Here is a 20328-nt window from a genome sequence, read left to right on the forward strand (position 1 = left end):
ACACATTGATGTTTCTCTCCCTTGCTACCCCCTTTTCTAAAAGTAAATAAAAATAAAGTCTCCTAAAAAATCAGGTCAATATTTTATTCTGAAAGCAATGTATTAATAGGTAATTTTATGAAATAATCCAGTATAGACAAAGACTCTTGCTGAGCATGCTTAGCTTAGAATCTCCCTCACTGCTGTGTCTTTTCTCTCAGTACCTCTGGCAGAGGATTTGTGAGATCTCTTGGGGGACAGTGGATTAAATGGCCATCAAGGTCAAAATATTAGCTTGAAGTTCAGATTTAAATGTGTTAAATAATTAAAATCCCTTTTCAATTGTATAATGTGTCCCTATGTACAAATGAAACATATTTTGGCATTCAGAATTATCATTCTGTGTATTTAAAATGGTTAGAGATAGACTGGGGGATCTGGCCATCTCTTCTCTACCCATGCCTTCCCTTTTCATTCAGCCTGAAGACAGAAATTATCCCAGACCACTGGAAAGGAGCATACTTGGGGAATTAGTAAACTGTTCTAATCCAATCTGCTAATATATGTGAAAAGTTCTATAAACTATAAAATATCACACCATTAGCTTTCTTGTTTTTTTGTTTTTATTGATTTTTTTAGAAAGAGAGAAATGTTAATTTGTTGTTCCACTTATTTATGCATTCATTGGTTGATTCTTATGTGCTATGACCAGGGATCGAACCCATGACCTTGGCGTATCAGGACAACGCTCTAACTAACTGAACTACATGGCCAGGGCCAGTAAAATATCACATCACTAGCCTTCTTAATTTTCTCCTCCCTCTCCCCTGACCAAAGCTGTAATTTATGAGAGTGCTATGATACTGAGGTTGACCCCGATGCCTTATCACTCTGCTGAAAAGGTCCACCAAGTTTCTAATAATTATCCATGAAGAGATGAATAGTGGATAATTGAGCAGGAAGTAACAGAGGGAGAAAGGAATCTCACCTTTAAAATATCTCTAGAATAATATTTTCAGGCAAAACCCCCAAGTCCTGTTTTGGGTAATGATGAACCTAAATGTCTGATCTGAAAAAGAAAACTCTCACCAGAGACCTGCTGATTCAGGAATTCAATTCCTGGCCATTGGGATACTGCCAACATTTTTTCCTTTCCTTAACAGAAATGTGCCTGCAATTTAAAAAAGAGCTTTTTTCCCAAGGAAAAAAATGGAAAGTGTTGGTGTTACATTTCAGGTAGAAATGGCCCTTGCAAGTTGGTATGTTATGTTAAATTTGAACAAAGTATTGTATATGATAGTAACAGGAAAAAGCTTTCAGTTTCCAGTTCACAATTCCAAAAAGAAGATCTTACCAGCCACCCTTAAGATCATTTCCAACCATGGTGTTCCATGATTCCTGGGATTCTCAAAGTGGTGCCTACCCATTGCCAAAAGCAAGGGGTAGCTAAGGAGGAGGGGAGGGGGAGCAGGGTGGAGACAGTCATTTCCATTCTGTATTAATCACTGCCCTTTGAAGAATCTGTTCTTCAACAACCCTGTTTATAACCCTAATGAGAAACTCTACTATGAAAAAGTTTGGTATCTTCACCTTCCACTACCACACCTAAGCTGACCCCGTTCTCCAAGCAGCATAAAGTAAGCAAACCTACATATCAATCAATGCTTCCCTTTACCTTTCTAACTAAAGGGGAAAGATGCGGGGACAGAGAGTTGGAGACAAAGCTGCTGCCCAGTGTCATCTGCTTTGGTCATACCTTGCAGCTAATTGTATCAGCTATGTTGTAAAGTTCTCCGTGGAGTGATGCTCACGGCCCGAAAGATGTGAGTTCTATTGTGAATACAAATCCCAAAAGAGGAAACTCTGAGCCAGCCTAACTTGCTTGGTTATTTGCTATTTCCCTGTATAAATATGTTAATGAAACAATAATAATTTCCTTGGAAGGCAATGCTTCTGCCAAAATAAAATGCTTTAGCAGTATATACAATCCAGTGGTCCCACCTCTCTCAGCGTATAGATTCCCAGGCTCAAGGCCATTGGTCACGTGGGGTTGTAACCAGGCATGGTAAGAGCCACAGATTCCCCGTCTTTCTGATCTAATTCACTTGCTACAGAATACGCCACCAATCCATTGGTCCATGGCTGCAGCTTGGGATCAGATTCTTTGGCAAGGAGCCGCAGCTGGGTTTTTTTCATCTTCTTGACAAGTCTAGCAAATCCAAGCAACAGTGAACTAAATATCATTGAAAATCCGCAGAGGAGAAACGCTGCAGTGTAGCTGCCCGTCATATCTACCAGCCACCCTGTAACAAGCAACAGCAAAATCACATCACTGAGTTGAAAATTCAATTACCCACTCTGAAATTTAATAATTTGTAAGGATAATAACAATGGATTGCTAGTTGCCACCATTATAATCTTGACACAAAAAGCAGATATCCTAAAAATATTGTGCAGCAACTGAAAAAATGCTTTCTGTTTTCTAGGGAAAATTCTAAAATAGATTATTGTTGTTATTTAAAATGCCTGGAAGAGTGTCACATTCTTAGTAATCACAAAATAAATATCATTTATTATTATTAATCCCATAAAATACGGTAGAAAGTTAAAAGTAGCATCAAATTATTCATGTTAGGATCAATTATCTAGGGTGCTAGGAGAAAATAATCATACAAATGCTAATAGTACTCCCAGCACCCATATGTCTATCTTCAGTACATGCTTCTGGATAAAGCAGAATCCAAATTTTCAATTGGTTCCAATCATTGTACCCCATCCAGTTTGAAAACCAGAACTTTGGGCCATTTTAAAAGTTGCAAATACAAATTTCAGAAAGCATAATTCTGCTATCACAGCTTTAAAAAAAATCTCTTGTTGTAACACATAAATCTCAACATCTATTCCAGCTGTACATTTTGAGGAGAACCAGGACATGTGTTATGCAAAACATGGGCTGCAATGATCAAAGAATCGATGGAGTAAAATGAGACTTTGGTAGGCAATTATTTTGTGATTAAAAGAGTTAAATTTCCCTAGACTTTACATATATGTCAAGAAAATCCACCTAATGGTGTCTCCTCTCACCCACTTCAAATCCATTAGTCAAAAATGACATGTAGAAATTGTTATAAGCCTCACAAACTTTTCTGCAATCCAAAGTACTCTCACATACTCTGGTTATCTTGTGATTTACTTCTGCATTTCCATAGCACCAAACAGAAGAGACTGACTGAATATAGAGTTGTCCTTTTAAAGGTAATTAAGTAAGAGGAGTATTACAATAACTCACACGCTAATCCTCTAGTAGCTGGTGATAAGTACAATGCTCGACTGGCCAAGTAAACACCCTAGATTGAAAAAACAGTCTAGGAATCCCAACTCCATCTCACATCCCATGACTTTTTAACAGAATCACACTGCTCCTAAGGGTTAACAAGCAAAAATTGGCTATGAAGGGAGGAGGCAGTAACATTTGGGGGGCAGTTTTCACAGAGGAAGCACTAAACATGTAGTCCTGTATCAGGGAGTTAAACTGACCAGGAGTTTTCATCTGCGGCCCTCAAACAGCCAGTTCCCTTGTTTGCTGCTTTAGCAATTGCTAGGGTTGGAAGTAACCCTAAACTATCTATACACAACAGCAGCGAAATGCTGCCTCCCTTTAAACATTCCCTTCTTTCCTTCTAGGCAAATGTTTGGCTGATTTCTTTTTTGCCTGTCTTCAGAGGCCTTTGGTTTTAATTTAGGCAGGTAATAATCTGGACCAATTAGTCTCAATCGAGTAAGACTGAGCATCACAAGAAAGCTGGTTGAGATTTTAGATTCCTGAAACTCACCCCCAAAGATGCAGATCACAAAGGGAGGGTCAAGGAATCTTCATTTTTCACAATGGAGCCAGGGGATTCTACTGCTGGCGGCCCCAGGACCTCAATCTGAGAGACCCCGGTCTACATCACATACTCCAGGAAGGAGGAACGGGTGCTGACTCATTTGTTGCCATAGCAACAGCACCTGAGCACAGTGCTGGTGTCCACAAGCAATACACATTTACTGAATCACTTATTTCATACCCTGTAAATTTTTATAGCACTTTACAGTTTACAAAATACTCTAGATGCTTCATCTGATGACTCCCTAATCTGTATGTCAAATCTGGCCTCCTTCTCAAAGCTTAGATTTTATCCTGAAAAAACTCTATTGGTCATTTTATTGGGTATTTCATATATCTCAAAATGTCTAACATTAATAAATTTATTTTTTCTGACAAGGCCACTTTCTTCAACTTTCTTATTTCTTTTAAGCTTGCCATTATTTTCTAAGTAATTTTGGACTTCTTTCTCTGCTTCATCCTCATATGCTAAATTCAGTTGATTTGTTGTCGTTGTTGTTGTTGTTTACAAAACTTCCTCCTTGCCCCCAGAGGTCATTTTTGTTTGTGCTGCGGCAGCCCCAGTTTAGGCCTTTATCAGTGTGCTCCTGAACTGTGAGAATGGAATCCTGACTGCTTCTCCCCTGAATGACCAGATCAATGGTTCGATCACATTATCTAAAGTACTTACCATATTACCCCTCTGCACAAACACTGTAAACCTATCCATGGTCTCTAAAGAACACAGGGCCCCAGCCCCTTTGGGTGGCACTCACGACACTTCACTATGACTTGGTTCAGCCTCACCACCCGTCTCCTGTTAGAACGCTGTACTCCTGCCAGAGGTGTGCCCAACTTGATACATAAGTCTGAACAGCTGCCCCATTCCATTGTTCTTATCATCAGTGTGAAATGAAACCAAGACCCTAATTTGGGACATTTTCTTTCCAAGGAGGCTAAGGTCCCTACTTGGTTAGGTTACAAAACAGGCTGAAGTGAGATCATGATGTTTTGGCGGCTCCTGCATCCCTTTCTCTTGCACTCTTCCCCAGCTTACTTCCCATCCTCATTTTCTGTGTCTGAGTTCACTATTTTCACATCAGTACAACAGAGACAAGAGGTGGTTGGGGGTTCCCTCTGGAAACTCACCTGCAATGGGTGGGCTCACCAAATAGGGCACTGCGTGAAGAAAGTATACCACACCGAGGGCTGATGACAGAGAGGAGGTCCCCACTATTTCTGCAGTCACGACTGGGATCAGAGTCACATAGGCACCGTCAAAGTAGCCAAAGGTACAAGAAAAAGGCACGAGCAGGGGCAGAGTTCGAAGCAGTGGGAGGCAGAGATAGCAGAGTCCATCTAGTCCCACGGCAAAGAGGTAGCAAACATATCGGTAATTCTTCAGACACCTGCGGATGTGAAGAACAAGAATGAGCGCGGTGCGAGAATGAGTGTGGCGCGCACAGATTGTGTCGAAGAGCTTGAGGGCTAGGCCACTCAGCTGCAAGCACTGCAGTCACTTATACAGATGGCTTCCCCATCATGCATTGTCTGTGTTGTCTTTCTAGCTTTCTTATTTTATTTTTCAATTACAGTTGACATTCACTATTATTTCTTATTAGTTTCAGGTACATTCCTGTCTTTCTGTTGGCATATGCAAATGTAAGAATTTATCTCCCCAGGAAGCTTGGTGTGGTAGAAAATAATATATGCTTTAAAATTAGAAAGAAGTTCCAATCTAGTTCTATTACCTACTGACTACTTAGTTTTATCCTCAATTTCTTTAGCAATAAAAGGGAAAAGTTACCTAGCTCATAGGATCTCCAAAGATAGTCATAAAATGCCGTGTGGAGTTTCAAGATACTAATAATTTCTAGCAGTCTTCCATATTAGATGCTTTCAGACATGTTATCCATGGGTATCTGGCACAACATGTATGCTTAATAAATGACCCAAGTGGTTACACAAAGATGTAATGTGGAGATATTAAAATGATTTGCCAGAGACTATAAAGGTCTTGTACTAGGACTAAGTCTTATTTCAAGACCTCCCCAGTGGTACTTCTATTAATATTTTCTCTCTGTAGCTCCAAACCCATCTATGATATGAATTATTTCAAAGACTCAATATAGTATCAGCACTAGCAGTTCATGCTTTACAGATGTTTTTCTACCCAGAGCCTCATGTGAGCCTCACAAAATGCTGTGAGGCTTACAGGCAAATATTGCATGGGCCCACTTTACAGATGAAGACCCTTGAGGACATGAGGGTTGGGTGATTTTCCCAGGTCCCGGAGACAATAAGGGGCAGCGCCAGCACAAGAACTTGGGTGTTATACATATCAGACAAGAGATCCCTCTATCAGACCTACACCAGGCTGCTTCTTGTTGAGTTATTTGGTTATAAAAACAAATACCCCTTGCTCTTCCCCTCTTCCTTAACCATTAAAAATGTGGAACTAATCCTAAGTATTCTATTCATAACACTGCAGAATGGCAGTTGGGTCCTGAGTAATTACCAAAGACATAATGTGTGAGAAGCTACAGGATAATAGCTCTCGCAGGTCATAACTCAAATGTGAAGAGTCCATCATTTAGGAAAATGGGAGTAGTGTGTGCTGTCTTCAATTCAAACTGATAAGCATTAACTGAAAAAACTACTCAGTAGATTTCTTAAATCTTTGGTGTTCTAATCCGGAAATTATAATGTAAGGATTTGCTATCTGCACTGTCAAACATAGATATATGGCCTCAGATAAGGTGTTATTACTGCACCTGATCCTCCCTCCTAGATTGGATTTGGCCCCTCTCTGCTGCCAGCCCATCTCTGCAGTGGATCAAAAGAAATGAGAACCATGACATCCAGCCGTAAGTGGGCTTACCTGAGGACTGACTTGACTTAGGATGAAATTAAATCTACTACCAGAACTTTGAAAATTTAGAGATACCCACCATCCTAAACCATCTAGGGCAGGGGTCAGCAAACTGTGGCCAAATCTAGCCCCTACCTGCTTTGCACTATCTGTGGACTAAAAATGGCTTTTCCAGTTTGAACAGCTGGAGGAAAAAAAATCTAAAGAACCATGTTTTGTAACTTGTCAAAATCATATGAAAAATTCAAATTTCAGTGTCTAAAAATAAAGCCTTATTGAAACGTAGCCACTTCCATTTGTTCGTGTATTGTCTACAGCTGCTTTGGGGCCACACCCCCAGAGTTGGGTAGCTGTGATCAGATGACTCACAAAGCAAAAAAAGTTTACCATCTGACCCTTTACAGAAAAAGTTTGCCACCCTCTGACTAGAAGAACCAGCAGGGGTGTTGCCTTCAGACACTGAAAACTTGTTAACATTGTGCAGACCTAGGCATTGTACAGGAAAAGGGGATGAAGAAAATGCAAAACTTACTGCTCCCTGATGGGGAACCAATTGTGGTGTCATAAATTTTACCTTCTGTCAGTTAGCCATCCAAACGTGATATTGCCAATGATGTCAATCACCCCGAGCACGGACATGAGGAAAGCGGCCTGCTGCGGACTCACTCCAACGCTCAGAGCGTAAGGCACCAAGTACACAAAGAGAGGGCTGCAGCCGTAAGCCATAAACAGAACAGAGATGGCTAATACAGCAAAATCTGACATCAGTAAGAAACTGTATTCTTGCTGCAGAGAGCAACAGAGGCAGGTCTGCATCCATTCTTTAGTCAAAATTGAACAGGGAGATGCGCGCTGAAAGTCTTGTTTCTGAGTTCTACAGACATGGTTCTGCTCTGGAGTCGTAGGGTCCTCTTTAAGAGTAATTGGCCGCATCAAGGCACCGCAGACACAGAGATTCAATACAAAGCCCCCGAGAATGAGTAGTGCTCCCCGCCAGGAAAACTGTTCTATAAGGAGCTGAACCACAGGGGCCAGGATGAAGGTGCCAATGCCGCTTCCCGACATAGCAATCCCGTAAGCAAGGGCTTTCCGCTTGCTGAAATACTTGCCAACCATGGCGATGGCTGGAGAGTAGCAAAGTGCAAATCCAAGACCTGGGAATAGAGAGAACCCTGTGAGTGCTGGTGTACCCAGAACAGCCAATGAAAGACAATATCTCAGAATGAAGTTATTTGTGTTAAAGAGAATCTGACCTTCTGTTAGCCCTTTTAAAATTGTTTTCTACACCAGGCTAAAAAGGAGTCTCCTCTCACCAGTCATTCCACAATTTGGAAAGTATAGCAAATATATCACTTTCTTCTTGGGAAGAAAAAAGAAACATGACTTCTTTTTTTTTTTAAGATTTTATTTATTTATTTTTAGGGAGGGAAGGGAGGGGGAGAGAGAGAGAGAGAGAGAGAGAGAGAAACATCAATGTGTGGTTGCTGGGGGTTATGGCCTGCAACCCAGGAATATACCCTAGCTGGGAATCGAACCTGGGACACTTTGGTTCCCAGCCCACGCTCAATCCACTGAGCTACGCCAGCCAGGACGAAACATGACTTCTTAAAACCAATGAAATGAAGAACTTAAAAACTATTATACAATCTAAATTTGAATTAACAGAAAACATTAGGATAATGCTGACCTAAGAAACTCATTCTCCCCAACAATACCTCCTTTTAACTTAAAATTATCCAGAGAATTGCCTCAAGTCTTGGCTGCCTGTGAAGACACAAGCCTGCTAATCTGTACCATTCTGGAATTGAGGTGTAAAGCACATATTACTCCAGAGTATTTTCACATCATGGGGAAACATTGTGCCAATTTTATACATGAACATCACATGTACACATAGTAACCTGAAAATATCCCTTAAAGTCAGCAAAAAGCTTCTTAAGGATTTTCAGTGTCTATTCCTTTTAAGTCAAGAAAATCTGAAGGGCTTTAAGCCTGGAATTCAAGGCATCTAATGTCAAGGGAGGAAAAGGAGAGCTCCCTCCAGCTTCTGTTGCCATCTGCAGTGCAGAGTGACCAATGGTCCCGACTGGCCTCACCTGAAGGGTGGCCCAGGTGTGAGACTCAGTGCTGAGACCAGGACAGTCCCTGGTAAACTGGAAAGACTGGACACCCTAGCAGGCAGGCCCTATGGGTTACATGGGGCAGATACCTTTTTGTGCTGACAGAGCTAGATGTGTAGCCTCTCTATGAGTTGTATCATTTATTGTCCTGATCACGCTACCCCTGCAGCACCATGTCTGGGCAGGGGTCAGTGCTGCCCTCCACACCCCTCAGGGTGGTGGGGCAAACTGCCACTCCAGTCCCACCAGCTGACCCCATCCTCAACCTACCCAGGCCCCTTATGAAATACATATATGCTGTTTCTCTTTCTCTGGGGTTCATTATGATTCTCTAAAGTATACTTCTATAATATTGGGAGAGTGTGTATAATATGAGAATATTCACAATAGGGCGCTTTTTTTTTTAAGTTGGAAACCCCATTTACTGGACAGTCATATTCACTATAAAGCAGGGGCTACTCGAGTCAACAGCAGGTAGTAATTTAATGGCTTGTCAAAGATATTGGGAGAATGATCATTGTTGAAAATTTATGTTGCCCTGGCTACTATCTTGTGCTTCTTAGTATAGAATCTCAGCCATACGCTGCTGCCAAAGGGAAAGCCAGACATTACTTTTTATCATGTAGCTGAATTAAAGTAGTAATGCATTTTCATTATAGTCATATAATCAATTGCAATTCCAGCTCTTCTGTTTAATAAGCTAGGTCAGCTAAATTATGCATCTAACAAAGTGAATATTTTATGAATTATTGCTCTGTTGATGTGCTTAACCCCTGGGTGGGGTAGGGTGAGACAAGTGGTACAATGTGCCCTTACCTGTAAGAACTCCCAGAGTGAGGTAGAGGTGCTTCAGACTGGTGGCAAAGGAGCCCAGGATCAGACCAGTAGATGCAAGCAAGCCACCCAGCATGATTCCCACTTGACAGGATAAATGGTTGCTGACAACACTCCCAAGTGGAGCTTCAAAAACAATAATAAATAGGTTCAGCAGAAAGACCTTGAGGGCACTGTGAAAAAGTGGAGTAGAGAATGACTGACCTTTTGAGCATCAAGCCCTCGCCCCTTGCCCCACACAGTCATCCTACAGATTTGGAAACTGAGGAGCGAAGACACGACTCATCCACGGTCACACAGAGAGCAAATAGCAAAGCTAGAATTAGGATCCAGTGTCCTGACTTCCATTTCAGTGCTCATTCCACTTCTCCATTCTATTACAGTCCTGATTTCAGGACTGTGGGGTGTTTCATTTTTTAATTTTTTAAATGTTTAATTGAATTTATTGGTGTGACATTGGTTTTCAAAACCAATAGGTTTCTTGTTTTTTAATGATTTTTTTTAGTGAATCAGCTCCTTGTTTAAACTACATGTCACTTGCACAGGGATATGCCTTGCATTTCTCATACAGCATTGATCGTACACCACTAGCAATCATTATGACAGTCAATTGGTGAAGAAGGAAAGTGGATGATACTAGGAGGCCAGCAGTGTTACACAAGAAAAGGTCATGGAGAGAAATAATAGGCAAATATCACAATCTGACACTGTTTTCGGACTTTAGGAAACCCTGTAGATGAGAAATCGAAACCCAGAAAAATCTAAGAAAATGCTCACGCCCATCGTGACATTTTGGTTGGCCTTGTTCTATTTGTGGTTTAACAGTACGTCAGAGCTGTGCCAATTTCCAGGTTTGTTAGAATATTAATTAAAGCTGGAGGAAGCCAATGGGAAACTGAAATTCAAGGGAATATGGCATGCCTAAGATCACTTAAGAAGTATAGCTCCGGGCATCAGATGCCAAGTTCAGGGTTATTTCCACCTGTTCCTCTGGCTCCTTGAGTCTCCCAAACTGATGGCAAGGAGGGAAGGTAAGGAAAGCATGTGAATTTATTTCTAAGGAACAATTCATGCTGACACCAGTAATCCTAGTAACAAGATTAAAAGAGTCACTTCTCTGGGTTTCCATGGAATATAATTTCTGTGTTGATCAGGCTGACACTTGGGCCTGATTCAAATGTACATGATGGAATCGGTCATCAGCCTGATGTCTGCTGTCTAGTTAAAACAGTAGCTGTCTGTATATATAACCTCTGTGGATAGGAATGAGCAAACCTCCTGAAAATATCTAATTTTCCAGGCTGTTACTGCTATGATTATTGGAAAAGTGACAAAATTTTCACCAAATTCAATGAAAAATGTTCACTTCTCTGTTCATCATGAGACAGGTATATTCCCAACAAGTGTTGTAGATGTGATTCTACAGCCTCTTGTTCACACTCTGTACTAAACTGGCATTGCCAAGTAAGCAAGTGGGTATATGGTACCTGGGTACAACAGGCCTCAAGTCCTTCATGGAACTGAAATATGCTGCACATTTAAGGTTATGCTAACATGACCCTGCTTTGGCCCAGTGTCTCACATGGTCATTGTGACCATATTGGTCACTGAAGGTCATTTACTCCTCTCTTAGAAATTGCAAATATTCTCCAAACGATAACAGTGGGAGAAATGAGTCACCTATGTGCTTAGAGAAAGGCAAACATGGTTCTCTTGACTTGTTCTTCATACAAAGGTTGTGACTAATCCTGTTACCCTGAAAACCCAGTGATTGCCTTACTGGTTTCATATGTGCTGGAAACCCCAGAGATATTATTTTTTGATCCCTTAAGACCTTCCAGTGTGATCAGCAGACAGAGTCAATTTAGCCTTCCCACAAAACCTACTTTTAGCCCTAGAATTGCTCTCAAATTCCTCCCAACCAAGAAATTAATCTCAGTGTAACTTAATGTATATTTTTTCTAAAAATAAGCATGAACTAGTACCTAGGATGGAATCAGATGACATTATTTATAAGTTACTAAATGTTGAATAATACAGTATTACCCTTTACCACAAAGACATGGCCTGAAGAGAGAGCAGCTTTCTAAAATACTCAGGATTCATCTCAATGGAAGGATTAAATGAGTCTAGCCTGCAAAGAGATCATATCAATTTGACTCAATCTCAGAAACTGTCTAAGCCACTAATTTAATAACTCCAGTTTGAAAATTGTAAAAAAAAAACCCTGGTTTGTAAATTGTAAAAAAACAAAAACAAAAAAACACTTCAAGGTTAGTTTCCCTCTACTATACATATGTAATGGCAGATTCCATTTATTCTGAGGATACTCTATTTACCCTATATATAGCACCTGTGGGGTTTCTTGAGTGAAATTACAGGCATGGTGAATGTATGCACCTCAGGATTGTGTCATCCTATTCTCTAACACTTCTCTAAGAATAAAGACTTAAGCATGAAAAATGATGAAATCTATGAGACAAAGTTTGGGACCTCTGGGAAGAGAACAGGATGAAAACAACACTTGAGATGCAATGCAATATTGTTTGCACTGATTTCAGTAGATCATATAGAAATAGCTCACAGTGCTATCCAAGAACTGTTTACATGTCTGGAGAAGGAGAGGATCACAGCATTTAGAAGAAGGAAGCCCAGTACATACTGTATGGTTAGCTGCTTCCCAACCAAGACAAACCCTATGATGCCCAGCATCCTATCTTTACAGGGAAGAAACAAATGGCATGTGTTCTTCTGAGTTATTAACCACCTGTCCCATCTGAAATCAGCCAAAATCATTAATTCCAGGAGCATGTCTGATTGGGTTTGGCTGAAGGTAGGATCAACCTCTTCTTTTACTCTTGGCCAATTTTACCATAGTCTTTCTACTATGAAAAATTGGTAAGCAAAGGCAGTAGAGGGTCACTGTCATGTACAGTTTGAGAGTAGCCAGTAATTGTCTATCACTGGTAAGTGATACGTACCACAGAGCATGGTCACACAGTCTACAATGGAATGGATCCATGCTGTTTGTGCATAGTCCTGAGTGAAGTATGTCTGGAACTCCACAAAAAAAATTGAAATACATCTGAAAAATATAATGAAAGCATGTTACACAAAAAAGGAAAGAGTAAACATGAATTTGAATCAGAGCTTAAAGTTTTGGTTCAATCAACTGTTCCAGCCCTCCATGGGCTTATACTGGTTTTCAGTGGAATTTTGCTGGCCCATATCAAGTGGGAAATCAGAACCTGGCCATTGGGCAATTCTAAAGAATAAGAACAAGTATTCATCCACCAGAGGGGCTGTGGAAGCCAAGTGGATGTGAAGATGTGTACTATGTGGCCATCACATTCAGAATGACTGAGCTAGTAGAGCAATGAATCTGCATCAAATTTTGCATATGCTTAACATTCTTCTATGGAAACTATTTTGATGATCCAGAAGGCAGCAGCTATGGGCAACTGGTGATTGGCAGCTTCATTGTGACAACATGCCTGCTCATGTGTCATATCTCACGCAGAGTTTTTTGGCAAAATATCTAATCACTCAGGTGGTTCAGCCCCCCTAATGCCCAGATTTGGCACCCTGAAACGTCTGGCTTTTCCCAACACTAAAATCACCTTTGAAAGGGAAGAGGTTTCAGACTGTCAATGAAATTCAGGAAAATATGATGGGGCAGCTGAAGGCAATTGGGAGAACTGCGTGAGGCCCCAAGGTGCCTACTCTGAAGGGGGCTGAGGCATCACTGTCCTATGAAAATGTTTCTTATATCTTGTATCTTCTTCAATAAATGTCTCTATTTTTCATATTAGATGACTGGATACCTTCTAGACAGACCATATGTATCTCTCTGATATATATATATATATATCATATATATATATATATATATACACATATATATATCAATCAGAGAGAGGGGGTATATATACCCCCATTATTTATATACATATATATCTCAGAGAAAGGGGGAGGCATACAGAAACAGAGATAGAAACAAAGAGACAGAGACATTTTTATGTTGAAAAATAGCTAATCATTTAGGAAAAACAAGACATAAGTAATCCAGAAGCAATAGTTTACATCACCATACAACTTGGAAGAACCTAATACAGATTAGAATGCTGTCCTAATTCAGCACAGGAAACTTTTGGAGCTCAGGAGAAGAAATAAGGCCTTGTTACTTGGGGATGAGATAGGAGGTTATCAGTCTCTTTGGATAGAGCTACAGTCCAACTCATTATGCTTTAGTAGCCCATGGTAACTAGTCATTTCACTCTCCTTCTCCTCTCCAGTTGCTGCTAGATGTGAATTCAACAACATATTAAAAGGATCATTCACCATGATCAAGTGGGATTTATCCCTGGGATACAAGAATTGTTGAATATATGTGAATCAGTCAATAGGATTTATCACAATAATATAATGAAAACACTAACTTGAAGAGCTATCTGCAGCCCCATGTTCATAGCAGCATTATTTACAACAGCCAACACACAGAACCAACCCAAGTGTCCATCCACAGATGTGTGGCACATATATAATGCAATATTATTCAGCCATTAAAATGAGGAAATCCTATCATTTGTGACAACATGAAGGTATTATACTAAGTGAAATGAGTCAGAAAGAGAAAGACAAATACTGTATGACCTCACTTACATGTGGAATCTTAAAAACAAACAAAAGCCAAACTAAAAGAAAAAGAAATTAGCCTTGTGGTTACCAGAGGTGGAGGTAAGTGGTTCTGGTGGTTAAAAGGCACAACTTCCAGTGTTATGATGAATAGGTGCTAGAGAAGTAATGTACAACATGATGACTATAGATGACACTGCTCTATGATATGTAAGGAAGTTAAGAGAGTAAATCCTAAGAGTTCTTATCACAAGGAGAAAATCTGTTTTTTTCTTTTTTCTTATTTCTTTTCTTCATTGTATTTACATGAGAAATGGGTGTTAGCTGAACTTGTTTTAGTCATTTCACAAAGTACACGGATCAAACCATCATGCTGTATGCCTTAAACTTACACCGTGATGTATGTCGATTGCTTCTCAATAAAACTGGGGGTGGGGGAGGGAGAAAGAAATGCCCAATGATGCACTGATTTTCTGAATTGACAAATCACCCTGCAGGCTGCTTTCCTTGTCTGTCTCTGGTGTTCTTGGCTGCCTCTTGGTTTATGACATTTAAAGTTTCATGCAGGCTGTGTCTCTACACTTTTCTCCCTCTAAGCTCATTCTGCTCAGGTGTCTTCCTCTCAGCCTCTCCCAGTAACCTCTGATCACAGGCCCACACTGCCAGCCACAATCCTCGTTTCTGGTTTCCAGCTGCCCTTCCTTATGAAACACTGAGCTCATTCCCAGAACTTTCCCACCATGAAATGATGGAAATTCCACATGTAAAAACCAAGATACAAAAGATTCCTTTTAACTCCATGACCTCCTCATACCCAGAACACAAGCCCCATAATATGAGAGCAAAATCAAATTCCACACCAATCACATAATTCTAAACAAGTCTCCAGCTTATTATGACACATAATTAACCAAACTTTAGTGTAGCAAAAACAAACCTCCTGCTTCTTTCCAACATTATGTATTTGTTATGAAGATAACGTCAATGCCTTTACTGATGATACCATCAAATAATGCTGTTAGTGCAAATTGCTTTCTTTTGCTGCCAAGTGTGAGCAGCCAGAGAAGAATGAAGAGTTCAGTTTGAACAGGAGCACCTGTAGAGGAAGGAGCTGGCATATGCAGATTTCAAGTATGTATTTCTTCCAATGAGTCTCAATGTATAGTCGTTTAACTTAAGCACTTTCAACAGTGTGCCGCTGGATAACAGAGAGAGAGAGCGATGTGCTCACTTTGGCAGCACATATACTAGCACTGGAACAACGATACAGGGAAGGTTAGCATGGCCCCTGTGCAAGGATGACACACAAATTTGTGAAGCATTCCATATTTTTTATGCTGCATGCCTGAAACTATACAAAATAATATTAATGTAAACTGTAATTTAAAATGAAATTTAAAAAAGAAGAAACTTTCTCAAAATATAAACATATCAAAAAGAAAAAGAGATGTGAGCAAATGAGGAGAATCCCTATCTTTAGGCTGGTGCTCTCTCCTCCAACTTAGAACTCAGCCTCTTCCAACACAGCCAAATGCAAAATGAAGCAAAGGAATTTAGATTCAAATTTTTAAGCTTCCAAGGGCTCAGTATCCAGTGAGCCAAGAGGTCTTCAAGGAGTATTTTAACCTTATATGTTTTTACTTTCTGGATGAGCTGCTTATGAAAACAAATGGCTGAAATAGCCACAATATTTGGTCTGAAAATGCCCTAACACTTCAGGTTTATACATCAGATATTATAGAAGAGACCACAACCCAGGACTTTAAAGTGTCAGAAAATTACACTCCTTACAAAGGAAAAGATATCTGAGTTGTCAAAGAAAATACACACACACACACACACACACACACACACACACACACCATACGAATACATATATATTTTCATAATGACAGGTTCAGAAATAGAATTAAGAAGACTTAGAAAAAAAGACAAGCCAGATCATCTTTTTTAAAGATTTTATTTATTTATTTATTTATTTATTTATTTATTTATTTATTTATTCACAGAGGCAATGGAGGGCAAGAAAGAAGGGAGGGAGGGAGAAAGAGAGGGAGAGAAAATATTGATGTGTGAAAGGAACATTAACTGGTGCCCCTTGCACACCTCCAACCAGGAACCCAGCCTGCAACCCAGGCAATATGCATTGACTGGGAATTGAACCAGCAACCTTTCGGTTCACAGGCCGACGCCCAACCCATTAAGTCCACCAGCCAGGGCAAAGAAAGCCATATCATCTTAATAAATCAAGAAGAAAATCCCACCTACCTGGTTACTGCTCGGGTACAGATGGTGACAAGGAAACAGCCAGCCACAATCATCCAGCCCCACCCTCCATCTGGAGGGGAGATGGACCGAGTTCTATTAACTTTTGTCATGCTTTCAGTTCTTTTTTCTTCTTTTCCAAGTTACTCCAACAGCCCAGTTATGATCTTGGAAAAGTTTGCTGTCCAGTGACTTCCTGTTGGCATTCAAGATTGGCATACAATGCTACCTGGCACACGGGTTACTGTAGACCATCTAAAACCAAAAATCGGAACACATTTGTATTTTATTGACATCTTAAAAGGTCATATTTCACAGGGCAAAAATGATTAATACTTTCCTGTTACATATGATTATTTGTAACTAAGATCCTGGAATGGGGCAAAGACCATTAGTTGTCTTTGGTGCCCATCCTCCTTTTTCATAACAGACCCTCTCAAATTTTAGCCAAATCCACATGCACCCAGTTTGATGCCATTTTCCCTAGCTTTTCCTGAAGGTAGGTGTGGCAACATTGTTTAGTCCTGATGACAGGAATGTGAGAAAAAGTAGTATGTGCCCTTCTGGTTCATCAGATCAAAGACAAAGGCTCTTCCCCAGGACTGCCCTCACTCCCTTTCCCAGACTGGAATGTGGACATGGAAGCAGGAGAGCTCCAACCACACAGACCAGGACGCCACTGTTGGGAACCGCCCTGACTGGCATCAGAAGCTGAAACCCCTGCCTAGCTAAGGCTAAGGGAACGCCCTTGGAACTGTAAGCCAGCAAGGAGACAAAAGCTTATCTTCCTGGCAGGAATGCTGCTTCTGCTGCTTTATTCATAACTGAACCCCAAAAAACTTGGTCGGTTAGCCAAAGACGGGTAAGATTCCCCATGGGGGGAACGACCTAAGACAGGCACGATCACTTTGGGAGGCCCCCCAAAAGAAGGACTTGGGGGGCTGCAGCAAAAGGGGGTGATAGACCCTCGCTCCTCAGCTTTGACATAGCCTGAGTTCTCAGCGTCTGGGAAAAAAACCTCCTTGTCTCCCAGTTGCCTTAGTTCCCTTGCTCCACCTAAGCCTGAAACAATGACAGGGTGGTGCAGCTCTGTGCTGAGAAGTGCGGATTCCCGGGGTGATCAGGCCTAAGAGAGAACATGTAAATTACTGTGAAACCTTCTTTGTTTAGAATGCTCTCAGTTGAATGAGAGGGGTCTTAGGAGGAAGTTATTTTGTTCCTCAGTCTTACAGCTCTTTGACCCCCGACTCAATAGACCAGTAGAGTTCTTTGTTTTCTATGGTTCCTTACTTCCCCCTAATGAGTACTGTACTTTACCTGAATTATTATGCAGAATGAGCCCAATAAAAGCAGGTATGGACTGTAAATCAGCATGCTCCCCACTGGGGGGGTGGCCATTTTGTCCCTACTTCCCCACAGAAACTAGTCTGTCTCTGTGCATGTGTTTTTTCTCGCGTGTTTATCGTCGAGTCATCCACAGCGTTCCGTGATCACTGCTGGCCAGTGACCCATGCTCAACACGCCACCTTAGGGCTGGCAGAGCTGCAGGACCAAAGGAGCCTGGGTCCCCAAAAGACTCTTTGAACAGGGTTGGCTCTCCAGCTCTGGACTTCACATACCCCTCACTGTTAGAAGAAAGATAAAATTTGTATTTGAGTCTCTGCATTTTAGAGGCTCTGTTACAGCAGCTTAGGCCATGTCCTAATTATTATACTGATAATCTGACTATAATTTCTTTGGCATTTCTGACTAAGAATGCTGTCATTTTTAAGGTGTGTAATTGAAGCAAGAAGAGACCAACAAATAAACAGAAGGGAGAGCTCAAATACTACTACATAAAATTAATATAATTAAATAAGAAGGTTGCAAAGATTTGTGAAGAATAAAAGATTACTCCCTACATTATGTTATAATTCTCCATTTTGCTCTTGACCTTCTAGACAGATGAGAGTTAAGTGTGAAAAAAATAATTAAAAATATAGGTGAACATATAGGCAAATATATATCTTATCTCTAGAGAGAAAAGGACTCCCTGAGATGCAAATTAATGTAACAAGACAAGGGAAATTTGTGTTGAGTTGTCTAAATTAAAATTTAACATTTCTATACATCAAAACATATAATAAATAAAATTAAAAGGTAAATCATAGACTTTGAAAAAACATTAGCAACATTAATTCATTCAACTACCAACATTAATTGAGTGTTTAATATGTGTTAAGCCGCATTTCAGGGCATTGGGGATTTAGTGGGGATTCCCATGTAGACCACTTATGTTTGCCTCCCTCTTCATTTATTAGCCATCCTGTGAATGTGGGGGGCCTGACAAAGGAGATGGAATGAACAGCTGGAGTATAAATCTATCAAAAGTATTAGAAGAGCAGTATTAGTATAAGTACTAACCTACTGATTCAGAGAAAATAAAAATTATCATTTGAAATGATACTATTGCTAATCACTGGCCTAAGGACTGACTAATAGCCAAAACACTGTGTCCACACTAAGTGAAAATAACACAGAGCAACCTTTTACAGAGCAATTCTCACGTTGAAACCTAATCCCCATGTGATGGTATTTTGAGGTGGGGCCTTTGGAAGGTGATTAGTGCCCTTGTAAAGAGACCGCAGAGAGCTCCCTTGCCCCTTATGCCATATGAGAACCCAGTGAAAAGACCACTGCCTTGGCAACAGGAGGTGGGCTCTTACCATACAGGGAATCTACTGGTGCCTTGATCCTGACTTCCCAGAACAGTGAGAAAGAAAGGTCTGTTGTCCCAGCCCTCCAGTCTGTGGTAGTTTTGTTATAGCGACCCAAATGAACCAAGGCACCTACAAATCCAGAACTCCAAATTCTCCTGAAAAATCTAAAGCACTGAAGATACCGAGCTGGTATTCTTTTGCAGCAGCCATTGGCTACAGTCACATAGCAGCACCCTCCTCAGGGTAAGGCCCATCCATACTGCTCACTCTGTCCTGTCCCCGACATCCTGCACTGCCCAGCCCCCATGAGGGCTGTGTCTCCCATGGACATCTGCCGGCTTCTGGAGGTCACGAGGTTGCCAACTTCTGCCTGTATCATGCCTCTGTATATCCAAGTTTCTGGCACAGATCACGTGATTTATGTTTATGGTGTATGCCTTATACCTAGCACTCTCACAATTCAACAGGACTAGCATTCACGTTTCTACCTACGCCTGCATACAAACACACAATGGAATCTCATCAACCGGGCACAACCAGGTGCCAGGTGTCAGGAAATGACAGAATCGATTATGTAAGTAAAAAAGCCAAAGCTCAGAAACCTCTGCCTTGGTGTAGTCCTGTCCTCTTCACAGATCTTTTCATTAAAATGACCCCTGAGGTTAAGCTATTTTCAAACTTACGACTCTGAATCCACCTACCCACAAATGTTCGATATGGAACCACCCACATTTAGTGCTTCCCAGTGCTATTAAAGAATGCCAGAGCAGGCAGCACTGTGCAGCAGCCCTTTGAGGAACAATACAGTGCAATGAAACAAGAATTAGAAAGTTATTCATGTTCTTTGAACAGTGATCTCATTTCTGAGAAGTTTTCCTAAGGAAACAATTTAAGAGAAGCTCAATGCTATAGGCAAAAACAAAAATAGCTGCACTCTGAATAATATATAAAGCAGGAAAAAACCTCAGTGCTCAACCACTGGGAAGTGTTTAAAGAATTATGATGCATTAAGCAAATGGAATAGTATACGACTGTTTTAAATTATAAACAAGAAGATAA

General features: G+C 40.7%; 1 protein-coding gene and 1 non-coding gene across 4 annotated transcripts in view; one reads left to right on the plus strand and one right to left on the minus strand.

The window, feature by feature from the left end:
* Positions 1–20328, minus strand: part of SLC16A12 (solute carrier family 16 member 12) — a 72720-nt gene continuing 52392 nt past the window's right edge. For all 3 annotated transcript variants that reach the window (XM_045854511.1, XM_045854509.1, XM_045854510.1), the window contains exons 2-7: positions 16574–16825; positions 12652–12755; positions 9653–9796; positions 7291–7870; positions 4994–5253; positions 1–2282 (exon numbers count right to left, since the gene is read on the minus strand). In XM_045854511.1, the coding sequence (XP_045710467.1) occupies positions 2020–2282; positions 4994–5253; positions 7291–7870; positions 9653–9796; positions 12652–12755; positions 16574–16683 (1461 nt within the window). In that variant the 5' untranslated portion in view covers positions 16684–16825 and the 3' untranslated portion in view covers positions 1–2019. The remainder of the gene's footprint in view (positions 2283–4993; positions 5254–7290; positions 7871–9652; positions 9797–12651; positions 12756–16573; positions 16826–20328) is intronic.
* On the plus strand, positions 15529–15638 carry LOC123829171. Its single transcript, XR_006787558.1, has one exon. It is a non-coding gene; the product is annotated as a U6 spliceosomal RNA (small nuclear RNA).

This window comes from Phyllostomus hastatus, unplaced genomic scaffold (assembly GCF_019186645.2).
Source record: "Phyllostomus hastatus isolate PE091 unplaced genomic scaffold, TTU_PhHast_1.1 phas_scaffold_1066, whole genome shotgun sequence".
NCBI classification, from domain to species: domain Eukaryota; kingdom Metazoa; phylum Chordata; class Mammalia; order Chiroptera; family Phyllostomidae; genus Phyllostomus; species Phyllostomus hastatus.